Here is a 12,152-nt window from a genome sequence, read left to right as displayed (position 1 = left end):
GGTCGCTTATTAAAATGATAGCAAAAAATTTTTAAAAGACACATCCACAAGGACATACTTGAGTCCACAGAAGAAACAAAGCCAAGAGATCAGCTGACAAAATTTTGGAAGCTGGAAATCAGATTGTTATTGATCTGAGGAGATGGAATATCTGTTGCCTGCACTGAGGGAAGCCAAGAAGCAAGTTCATCTATTCTGGTGAGTCTGGCAGAGCCTGGCCAGTTACAGTTACTAGCCCCACCTCTGAGCTCTGAGGACACAGCAGGACTGACTGAAAACCTGAGAGGTTGCACTCTTCATCTCCTCCATCGCCAGTGTATTCAGGTGACTACCTGACCTCCAACATGGCAGAAGACTAGAGAACGTTCATTACAGAGGATCTGAACCAGAAGGCCTCTGGATTTGAGAACACCTGACAGCTGAGACTGGCTGCAGTAATAAAGATGAAATTATGTGAAGTTCACATACTAATAGTAGGACTCTAACCCCTTTTCTCCAGTTAGCCACAAGAATGTTGGCCTCTGTGCTTATACCATGCTCCCCTACAGCCGCCACTCTCCCTGCCCCACCCCCCCACCCTGGGCAAGAAATGAAAAGATTCCTCTCTCTGGATAAACTGACCAGCCCAGGAGAAAATACCTGTTATTGAAAATGGGTGATCCTCAACAACACTGGGTCCCAGACTTCCCTGGTGATGCAGTGGTTAAGAATCCGCCTGCCAATGCAGGGGACACGGGTTCGAGCCCTGGTCCAGAAAGATCCCACATGCCGCAGGGCAGCTAAGCCCGTGTGCCACAAGTACTGAGCCTATGCTCTAGAGCCCACGAGCCACAACTACTGAGCCCGTGTGCTACAACTACTGAAGCCCACGCGCCTAGAGCCCATGCTCCACAACAAGAGAAGCCACCGCAATGAGAAGCCCATGCACCGCAACAAAGAGTAGCCCCTGTTCGCCACAGCTAGAGAAAGTCTGTGCGCAGCAACGAAGATCCAACACAACCAAAAATGAATAAAATTTTTTAAAAAAAGCATCCCTGCTTGGTCAGCCCACAGTGAGGGTATGGTTTCACAAGTGCAACCCATGCACACGAATCTTCCAAAGAATATCTGAGTGGCTTTGACTCTTTAACAATGATGCACAGGGGCTTCCCTGGTGGCGCAGTGGTTAAGAATCCACCTGCCAATGCAGGGGACATGGGTTCAAGCCCTGGTCCGGGAAGATCCCACATGCCGCGGAGCAACTAAGCCCGTGTGCCACAACTACCGAGCCTGTGCTCTAGAGCCCACGAGCCACAACTACTGAAGCCTGCGTGCCTAGAGCCCGTGCTCCGCAACAAGAGAAGCCACTGCAATGAGAAGCCCACGCACCACAATGAAGACCCAATGCAGCCAAAAATAAATAAATAAATAAATAAATAAATTTTAAAAAAAGAAAAAAAAGATCAACATGGACTTCCCTGGCGGTCCAGTGGTTAAGACTTTCAGGGACTTCCCTGGTGGCACAGTGGTTAAGACTCCACACTCCCAATGCAGGGGACCCAGGTTTGATCCCTGGTCAGGGAACTAGAACCCCCAGGCCACAACTAAAGAGCTGGCAAGCTGCAACTAAGGCCTGGCACAACAATGACAACAACAGAACAAACTTCGTCTTCCAACACAGGGGGGGTGGGTTTGATCCCTGGTCAGGGAGCTATGCCTCTCAGCCAAAAGAACAAAACATAAAACAGAAGCAATATTGTAACATATTCAATAAAGATGTAAAAAATGCTCCACTTCAAAAAAAAATCTTTAAAAAAAAGAGAAAGAAAAGGATCAATAGCCATTTCAGGAAATCCTGATAGGGTAACACAAAGATCAGACAGGGAAGAAACAAAAAACAAAAAACCCTGAGAAAATAGAAACAGTACACGAAACAGAAAAAAATTCAAAAAATATATAATTAAGATCCCAAGGGATATTGTATCCATGAAATAAGGATGGGAGACAATCAGGAAGGAATGTTCTAAGAATGAAAAAGCGGGAAGGGAGGGCTAAGGTAAATGAACAACAGGAGAGCGGACACAGCTGAAAGGGTGGCGTACAGGGCCTCTCAGAAGGTCAGGGCAAGTCCTGGTCTAGAGGGGCCCTTGTCCTATGGGGCCAGGTAGCTAAGCGGTAGTATTGTGATATATTTTACCACAATTTTTTAAACGTTTTAAAAAATCTGAGGGCAGCCCTCTGATCACCCATTTCTTTCAAAGCAACAGCGATTATTCTGAGAAATTAAAATCACCACTGAAAAAGCTACGTTATAGTTTATTGTGATCCTAATTCAATCCAAGGTGAGAGGTGAAATCATCTCTACTGTATTTTAAGTTTCTCAGGGGAGCACCACCTGAAGACAGTGACTACCTTTCTAAAAACGGATTCTGACATTCCGAGATTTCTGTTTCTCCATCCATCATTTTAGGGTCATCTTGAGTCACGTGATCTAGAGGCAGGCTGGGCTGTTCCTGTTCTCTCGCCCCGCCCCGCCCTCCCCCCTCCCCCCACGTCGTCAGTGTGTCTGAGGACCTCTCCCGGTCATCTTCACTTCCCCAGAGAGGCCAGGCAGGTGTAGCAGAACAGAGCCGCCAAGTTGGCAAAGAGCGCCCGGCACTGCCAGAGGGAACACCGGCCGCAGCGAGAGCAGGGCCCTGGGCGCACTTATCAGGCCCCCAGCCCCCAGGACAGAGCTCAGTCGCGGGTCAGTCCGTGCACCCGGGGCCGTATTTGCTGAGGCTTTACTGCACACAAGGCCCTGTGCTAGGGGCCCGGCAGAGAGGGATGAGGAGGACAGTCCCTGCCTGATGATGTTTACGGGACAGCAGGGAAAATACTCCCTCACCGAGCACTTCAGCTCCTGGCTCAGCCTCTCCCCCCAGGGCCAGTCATCATGCAGGTGGCTTCACCTGGCCCCTCCCTGACAGCTCCACGACCTGCTCTTCACTCTAACCCATCCTATGCCATTACCCTGCTTCTATGGTCGGACAGGCATACTCCCCCCTGAAATCACCTTTAGTCAATTACTGAGTCTCCCAGGCACATAAGCTCCATGAAAGTAGCAGTCTGGTCTATCTCCTTAGTCACTGTAGCCCCAGAGTCTAGAGCAGCGGGGCATACAGCAGGTGCTCAATACATATTTGTTGAATAAACTCCCTGCCCCTTAAGCACTCGCCTGCAACCACCTTTTAGGAAGGCCTCTGACCCCAAGGTTGCAGCACTGTCCCTAAGCTAGTCAGAAGGACTCCATTTTTCAGCCTCTCTACTTTCCCTTCCATAGACCCTTCCACGTCCTCAGCCGTTCTGTCTTCTTATGTCTTTATTTCATCTTCTATATGCCTTAGAATCCATAGCGCATAGCCCTGGTTTCCTTCCCTTCTTGTTCCTCAAGTTGCACTCCCTGGAAAAACCTAGATCCTCCCGCCTTCTCACCTGCCTCAGGCCCCATGCCCTGCACATAAAAGTCTTCAGCCTCTCCTGGCTCCCCCGTCTCCAATCAGCTTCCTCTCCTATCCTCCGCAGCACCAAGGTGACCACTTCTTTACTCCCCTCAAAACACCCATCCCCCGAAGCCTGCCCCACTCCTCCCCCTCCCAGAGGGAAGACAAAGTGTGGCCCGGGTCCCCAGTGAACAGTGACCTCCTCTCTCTGCTGTGCTCACAGGGGAGGCGAGCCTTCCACCTGAAGTGCCTCTCTGCTTACGCTGCAGCCCCACCCCCACCCCCCCCGGCACTGGGGCAGCCCAGGGTGCCACCTGCATGCAGCGTGGCCACTCTTCTCCTAGCTGCAAAGCCTTCTCCTCCCCTGGCCCACTGCTAACTGCCATTTTCCCCTTCGCTTCCCAAACGTCCGAGAGACTTTTTTAGACTTGTAGTTTATCTTCTACCGCCCCACCCACTCATCAGTTCTCAGCCATCTGGCTTCAGCCCCATCGAGCCACTGAAGTTGCTCTTGGGAAGGCCCTCTGTAAAGCCAATGGAAACGGACCGATTTTTATTTTGCTTTAACTTCCTGTAGCATCAGCTATTGCTGTCCATCACTGCCTCTGGTTTTCTGCTACCCCTTGGGGTGTGTGTGTGTGTGTGTGTGTGTGTGTGTGTGTGTGTGCGCGTGCACGTGTGAGTGTGTGTGTGTGTCTGGTTACCAAGCCCATCCCCTCCTTCTTCGCACCCTTGCAAGGTACCTCTTTCCCAAGGGGGCTCTTGCCCCAGGTCTCTTTCTCTCCTCTCCCTAAAGCAGGATGGAAATCAGCCTGTATGAGCTAGTTTCAGGTAGGTTACTTAAATGGTGTGCAGAAAAGGGTTAACACAGCAGGCCTGAGGCCTGGGAATCCCGGGAAAGGCCTGTTTGAGAGGCTTGGCTGGTGTCTGGGAATTTGGATCTCATGCGGGTTCCCGCCTTTCCTCCCGGGGTGTAGGGAACTCTGGTGCAGGGGGCGGTGCCCATGTGCCCAGCCCCCAGTAAAACCCTGGGCAGAAACACCGAGTGCCTGAATTTTTTTTGCAGATGCGTGAGGGCTTGCTCTGTGTGGCCCTCAGGGGAGGGAGGGAGGGAGCACAGAGCGCCAGCAATGGATTCGCGGGATCCAGTTGTACATCCTGGCTGCGTGGCCCTCATAAACCTAGGCCGTGAGCCCGTCCACCCGGCAGTGGTCTTGGGACCCGGACACAGATGGGCTATACTTGGTGTGGAGGCAGTGGACACTGGAGGGGCTTCCAGCAAACCGGAGGGCGACCTCACCGCAGCCCGCCTGCGGCCCGTGGTCCCACTCACAGAGGTTCCCGCTCAGACGCTCCGACCCTCGGCTCAGAGCCCCCCCACCCTGCCCCGGTGTGGCCCTGACGTCCCCGCAGGTGAGGCTGCGCTCCCGCAGCTGTGTGGGCACAGGCTGCAATCCAGCCCTAGAAAGCCGAGCGCTGCCTGGGACGAAAGGGCGCAGCGTGGACCCCGCTTGGGAGGCCCCTCCTTCTATGTTGCTTTGCCTGCCAGAATCCAGAACGGTAATGATTCCGGGCGAAGAGGAAAGCCCCAGAAGGAATCCAGAACTTGGGGTGACCCTGAGGCTCGAGAAAAAGAAGGCTGGCGGGGGTGGGCTTTGGGGGAGCTTGAAGCCCCTCTCTAGCCCCGCGGTGCCAGGCTGGCCTTACCTGCAAAGGGACGTAGTTGACATTAATAAACTGCACTGGAGTCCAGACTTGCCAGTTCATCTGCAGCGCCGGCCAGAATCCTCTCTTCATCTTGGCAGCAAAGGCAGCCGTGTCCTTCCCCTGGAAAGGGGGGATGCAGGGAGAAACGCAGACTGTGAGCAATACCGGGTCCCCAAAGCCTGACACAGTGATTTCTTTAAAACTGCAGTTTCTTCCATTTATATGGACACAGCACACGTGTGTGCTTGATCAGCGGTGCAGCAAGGAGCTAACAATCCAGTAGGAAAATCGTCGGAACAGCGCTCACACTGTGCGTGACCTTTGCCCACGACCCCTGAGAGCTGAGCTGATGGTGTGATTCACGCTGCTGGTCTGGGCACCAGAACGGCTCTGCTGATGGCCAGCTGTCAATTCTTTCCAAAATAATCTCCAAAGCTGATGCATTTCCAATCAAAAGTTGTCAGGAGCTTTTAAAAAATGGACCCCAATAAATTGATTCTAAATGTCATCTGGAAGGATAAATGCATAAGAATAGCCTTCTTGAAAAAGAAAGAATAAGAAAGGAAGGCTTACCTTACTAGAAAATTTTTAAAATGCTGTAAAATTATGGCAATTAAAAAGTCTAGTAGCAACAGCCAAAACCAAACCAAAACATGCAAATGTGGAAATGAACAGAATCCAGCAAAAGAACAAAGAGTCCAGATAATGGCCTGTACACATGGGAATGAGAATATGATAAAGTTAACATTTTACTATACTGGGGACTGTTCAATAAATGGTAATGAGACAGTTTGCTATCTAAGTGGAAAAAACTAAGACTGAAGTATATCTCCCACTATATTAAAAACAAACACATAATACTAGAGGAAAGTATAGGAGAATATTTCTATTATCTTTGGGCCTATCAAAATGTACAAAATAAAATCACAAGAGTAGAAGAAGAAAATATAGGAGAATATTTCCATTATCTTCCTCTAAAGAAGCCTACAAAGGAAAAGAATGAGAGATCTGAATGCATGAATTTTTTAAACTCCTGTATGGAGAAAGCCACCATAACACCCTTTATTTATATAACTTATACAAACAATTTAACTTTATATGAAGTTAAAAGACAAACATCTGGGACTTCCCTGGTGGCGCAGCGGTTAAGAATCCACCTGCCAATGCAGGGGACACGGATTCGAGCCCTGGTCCGGGAAGGTCCCACATGCCGTGGAGCAACTAAGCCCGTGTGCCACAACTACTGAGCCTGTGCTCTAGAGCACACAAGCCACAACTACTGAAGCCCGCATGCCTAGAGCCCATGCTCCACAAGAGACGCGAACACAATGAGAAGCCCGCGCACTGCAATGAAGAGTAGCCCCGCTCGCCGCAACTAGAGAAAGCCCGCGTGCAGCTACGAAGACCCAACACAGCCAAAAATAAATAAATTAATTAATTTTTTAAAAAGTGTAGGGAAACAAACTTCACACAGAGGGAAAAGCCACAAGGGTTGGGACCTCTCAAGAGTCACAAAACCTGTGTCTGAATCCTGACTCACGGACTCGTTACACAACCTCAGGCCCGTGTTTACCCTGCAAATAACTGCAGGCCTCAGCTTCCTCAACTGTCAGGTGGGGTTGATGTGAGGCTCAAAGACCTGAAGCACTGGATGCAGAGCTTGGAACAAGGCAAGTGCTCAATAAATGTCTGCTGATGCTATCATTCTGCACCACTGTAGGGAGGACAGAAAACAACAGCCTTTTTTGGACAACAATTCTAGGAATTAACCAAGCAGGAGCCCTTACACAAAAGGGACAGGCATACGGTGGGGGAAGGGTCTGCAGTCTGTAGCACAGTGTCTGGATCACAGAACGCTGGATGCAGAGGCACCTGTAGCGTGTGTGCCATATGGACAGCGTGGCCCCACGTCTTATGATGCGGTGGGTACTTTATGCGCTTTGGTAACATTTGCCATATACGTAGAGGCAAATGTTTTTGTTTTTTTAATGGACATATACTCCCTTCCTATTTGGGAAGAAAAAAAGGGAGAAACTGCTGTGGTGCCCTCATTCCTAATATGGGCACCCTCTACTTTCTCCTACCTTTGATTTCCTAAGGACTTCCCAAATATTTCTTTTTACTATCAGGGACTTATTAGCAATCACAGTGAAGTTTAAACATCTTTTCTACCACCCACCAGGATCACTTTAGACAGCATGGGTGTTCTCCTTACTAATAAGAACTTGAGGTGAGGTTTCAAAATAAAACCCAAGTGAGAAGCGTTCACCTGCTGTGATTGGTTGAACAAATTACTTTCAGGGCAGAACATGACACGTCTCGGCACGGACGTGGAGAGGGGATGGTGAGGGAGCCAGTTAGTGGAGTGAGGCTGGGCAAACACACCTCCCAAGTCTTCCGTTGTGATGTTAAGTCTACGCTGGTAAGTAGCCTCTTCAGAGCACTTGTGATGTCCAGACCCTGAGTGAGCAAGGGCTTCTGTAAGGCCACTAGGGGGCTGGAACTTCTGTGCCATGGATCTCTCTGGCACTCTGGTGAAGCCCATGGACCCAGTTCTCAGAATCATGTTTTGTAATGTATAAAATAAAATATGTGGACTACAAAGAAACCAATTATACTGAAGTACAGCTATCAAACTATTCAGAAAAAACTTTATGACAGACCAGTATATATGCTTCTTTACTAACACATTCAGTGCTGAGACTTGCCAGCAGGTGTAGGGAGTGATAAGCATCACTGATACTCTAGGCTATAACTGGGACAATGCACGTGTGACAGCCCACTATCTGGGATGGCCACTGCAGGCCAACAGGTGCTGCTAATAGGACTGTGCTCTGCTTCTGACGTTCACAGAGGACAATGTGAAACTTCAGTTTGAGTGTAAAGTTCACAGACCCTCTGAATTCCAACCACAGCATCCCTGTGCTAAAGAAGAGTCGGCCTGCATGAGTGCTATGGCAGAGACCAACCTCCAGGAAGTTCATGATGAGGAAGAACAATGCCAGGAAGGCGGGTGCGAAGAGGAGGCGGTCCAGAAGTAGCCTTGTGACGCCTGCCAAGGGGGCCTCGGGAGGGATCCAGTGCTCCATGAAGAGGTAGAAGAAGTGACCCAGCGGCCCTGTGAAAAAGAACCTGAGGCCCGTGGTGGAGCTGAGGTGGACACGCCCATCTTGGGGCCAGCTTCACCCCCAAACCCCAGACCCTAAACCCTGAGTCCCTCAGCACTGACCACACAGGTCTGTGTGGCCCTTCTAGAAAATACGCTTTCTATGAATCCTCTCAAGCATTCTTTTTGCCTCTGACAGCCCAGGTTCGTTCCTGAGCCCAGGGGTCATGTGGCTGGCTCCTTCCCTGCACATTGGCTTGGAGAGCTCCTTCCTACCGTCCTGAACAATGAGCCCACTACCATCCTAGCCGCTCTCTACTCCAGGCCCTGTTCCGTTTTCTTCAGAGCACTGATCACTGACTGTTACGGTCTCATTTGCTTAGTTATATAGTGCCCTCTCTTTACCCCTAGAAGGTAAACGCCACAAGGCAGGATCGTGTCTGTCTGTCCACTGCTGTGTCTGCAGCGCCTAGAACAGGGCCGGGCTCAGAGAAGATGCTCGGTAAATAATGGAAGCATCCCTGGTGTCAGAGCTTGTCATCAGTCTCTCTTGGATCATTATCAGGGCTGAAACCTGGTGCTGTACACTGGCTTGTCTGTATTAGGATTATTCATTGCAAAGAGCACAGAGTACTCAGGAGAGAACTGAACCCAGCCACCATGTCTACAGCGACAACAGACCTGAGGCTCCGTAAAATCCAGAATCAAAAGATGGGCAAGGGCCCGGGGCCTTCCAGCTCGACAGTGAAAAGTCTTTAAACAAGCAGTTCTCCCCTGTCTTTCCCTACCCTTTCATAGAATGTTAAGTGACCCAGGGCAGGGCTTCTCAGAAGAGAACGGAAGTCTTGAGGATGGAAAATTAGTGATTGGATGACCTCCCAGGTGATTCTGATACACTCCCCCTCTCTGGGGGGATTAGGACTTTAAATACGTTATGGAAAAAGCTGAGATAACTCAAGTTAGCATGCTTACAAATACAAAAATATTATTTGTGGATTTTGAACTGAAAAAAAATCACTCTTGTTGCAAAAGACTTCAAAATAATCCATCTATACAAACACTGTTGTTGGCCAGAGAACTCAGGGTGGATTTAATAGGTAAAACTCCTGAATCTCTGTGCTTTTGCAATTCAAAAAGTGGTTCAGAAATGACAATTTTCAGGATACGTATTTGTTTTCTGGATGTTTATGCTATGAAAATAACACCAGAAACTAACTGGCCATATTTGAGTCTGATTTCCTCTTTCAGGGTCTTTGGGTCTTCAAGTCCGATTTTAGGCTCAGGTGAGCTATCTGCTCTCCGGTTTCTCAGCCCAATTACGATGGCCACCCTCACCCATGCAATTCAAAACAAAAACCAAATGAAACTATAAAATAAGTGAAGCTAATGTTATCCACCATTCTGACTTTCTCCCATGATGCCTTCGAGGCTTTTTAAAAAATTGTTTTTCTGAGGTAGATAATTCCAGGTCTTGATATCCTAGCTTTGTCATACTTAGCCTGCTACTGGCTAAACCAGCCCCTTTATGGAACTCACCCGTAAATGGCATATCTGAGAGGCCCTCTGACATCTAGCTTTTGAGAGCAGTTTTCTTTTTCCTGCTTCTTCTCAATCAACTGGGCCAGGAAGTTCCCGAGTGCTGACAAAATGCCACTGTGGACAGAGAGGTATTCAGAAAACGTGCAGGACGGCATCTGTTCTTGCACGGAATTAGCATGGCGGTTCTAAGAACATGCTAGGCATGGGTAGAGATGAGCCCTTATCAGAGCAGCTGAAATGTGAGGTCCCTACATGAAAAGGTGGAGACAGCAGAATTTAATATACACACACAGGAGCATTTCGAAACTGGTGGGTGGTATCAGTGTCATATCCTGATTGTGATATTATCCTATAATTTTGCAAAAGGTTACCATGTGTGGTTATAAAAGGGCAACAGGAGGGATCCTTATGATGAAACTTTTCTATATTTTGACTATGGTGGTGGATACACAAACCTATACATGTGATAAAACTGCATGGAATTAAACACACACTCACTCATGGACGAGTACAAGAAGAGCTGGGGGGCTTCCCTGGCGGCGCAGTGGTTGACAGCCTGCCTGCTGATGCAGGGGACGCGGGTTCGCGCCCCGGTCCGGGAAGATCCCACATGCCCCGGAGCGGCAAAAAAAAAAAAAAAAAAAAAAAAGAAAAGCTGGGGGAATCTGAATATGACCTATGGGCTGTATCCATGCCAGTGTCCTTGCTGTGATACTGTACTACAGTTTTACAGAATGTTGCCAATGAGGAAAACTGGGAAAAGTATACAAGGGATCTTCCTGTATTATTTCTTACAACTACATATGAATCTACAATTATCACAATAAAGTTTTCAAATAAAAAGGTGGAGACAGGCCCAGTTGTTCAAAGGCTTGGTCTATAGCTGCATTCTGAGAAGCTCTCTAAGCTATAAAATCCAAAATTCTTAGAAGGGACAGTAAGGAACCTCTTGATCTGATCCTTGGCTACTTCTTTCTCATCCTCCCCCTTGCTCACTGTTTATGTTCTCCAGGGACAGACCCACCTTCCACTCCACCTTTATTAGCTAGCTCCTCCCTCAGGACCTTTGCACCAGCTGTGCCCTCTGCCCCCCTTTTTTGCTCCCTCCTTCCTCAGGCCTCTATTTAAATGTCACCTCCTCAGATAAAAACTGCCCTGACCACTTTATCTGTTATACATGTATCTACTTTTTGTCTAGTTCTTTACTAGGATACAAGCTCCATCAGGGTAGAAACTTACTTATCTTAATCACTGCTAATGCTCCCCACACAGGAAGCAGCTGTGCACATGTATGAAAGGCTAAATTAATAAAAGGGGACAAACTTATAGAGTCGACTAATTGAAAGTAATGAAGGGGGGATGTCTCACAAAAAGCTCAGTACTCCAAATCAAAGGGCCGACCTAACCCGAGCCCCGAGGGCGCTGTGTCAGCTTTCTCCCACACGCAAAGCTGCCAAAGAAAACAAGCCCTAACACCTCCCACCCCGTCCAGGCTCCCGCGCACTTCCTAAAGGCGTTCACCTCAACCCATTCTAGTCCATTCTAGTCATCGAAACAAGAGCAGCTACTAAAAGCCGAAAGGTAGCAGCGGACGCCGCGCAGGCCGGCGGGTGACAGACTTCTCCCCCGGGCCCCATTCACCCCGAACGGCCGTCACCGCCGGGGCAGAGGGGCTGGAGGCCCCGAGGTCTGCAGCGTCCTTCGGCTCGTACACTCCTTTAGTCTGGTCCCTGGGTCCACATTTTAGGGTGTCTAAGAGTTACGGTTCGGAACCGAATATACAGAACGGCACGTGCTGAGCTTTCTGGTTAATTTAAGGCCTCTGGAGGGTCATTTTGACGCACCGGGATTTTGCCTTTCACGCTCAAACCCCCACGTTGGATGCACCTATGGGGCTGCGTCACCGGGCCGTCCGACTCCGGGCCGCCCCCCGCCCGGGCCCGTCCCCTCCGCCGCCGCTCCGCGCCGACCTGGTGGCCGCCTTGGTGAGCACCGGGTAGAGCCGCAGGAGGCGCAGGTACTGGGCAAGCGCCCGCCGCGGGAATGCCCCGAGGTCGGCCTCGACCCTCAGCTTCGACGCCCCCGGCGCCATCGGCTTCCCCGCGCAGCGCCGGCCGGGGACACCGACCCCACTGGGCTCCGGGTGCGGCGCAAGGGGCGGGGACGGCCGGACATTTCCCGCCCCGCGGCGAGCCGCAGTGCCTCCCTGGACACACCCCTCGGTGCGCAGCGTGAGCCTCCGCGTACTTTTTCGGGAGTCCCTAACGGGCCACCTCACCGTCGGGCACCAGCGGCGATTGGAGCTCGGCGGGGCGGGGCGAATCGAGCCTTCTGATTGG

General features: G+C 50.1%; 1 protein-coding gene across 1 annotated transcript; it reads right to left on the bottom strand.

Moving 5' to 3' along the window:
* Positions 1 to 2,275: 2,275 nt before the first annotated feature.
* PXMP2 (peroxisomal membrane protein 2) lies at positions 2,276 to 11,963 on the bottom strand. Its single transcript, XM_059040780.2, has 5 exons — positions 11,784 to 11,963; positions 9,811 to 9,927; positions 8,138 to 8,300; positions 5,169 to 5,288; positions 2,276 to 2,637 (listed from the first exon to the last, which is right to left on the bottom strand). The coding sequence occupies exons 1-5, from the start codon at positions 11,903 to 11,905 to the stop codon at positions 2,569 to 2,571; spliced, it is 591 nt and encodes a 196-aa protein (XP_058896763.1). The 5' UTR covers positions 11,906 to 11,963; the 3' UTR covers positions 2,276 to 2,568.
* Between the last annotated feature and the right edge of the window lie 189 nt (positions 11,964 to 12,152).

The sequence above is a fragment of the Kogia breviceps genome, chromosome 15, assembly GCF_026419965.1.
Source record: "Kogia breviceps isolate mKogBre1 chromosome 15, mKogBre1 haplotype 1, whole genome shotgun sequence".
Taxonomy (NCBI): Eukaryota; Metazoa; Chordata; class Mammalia; order Artiodactyla; family Physeteridae; genus Kogia; species Kogia breviceps.
The sequence above is the reverse complement of the archived record's forward strand: the minus strand, read 5'-3'. Positions and strand labels throughout refer to the sequence as shown.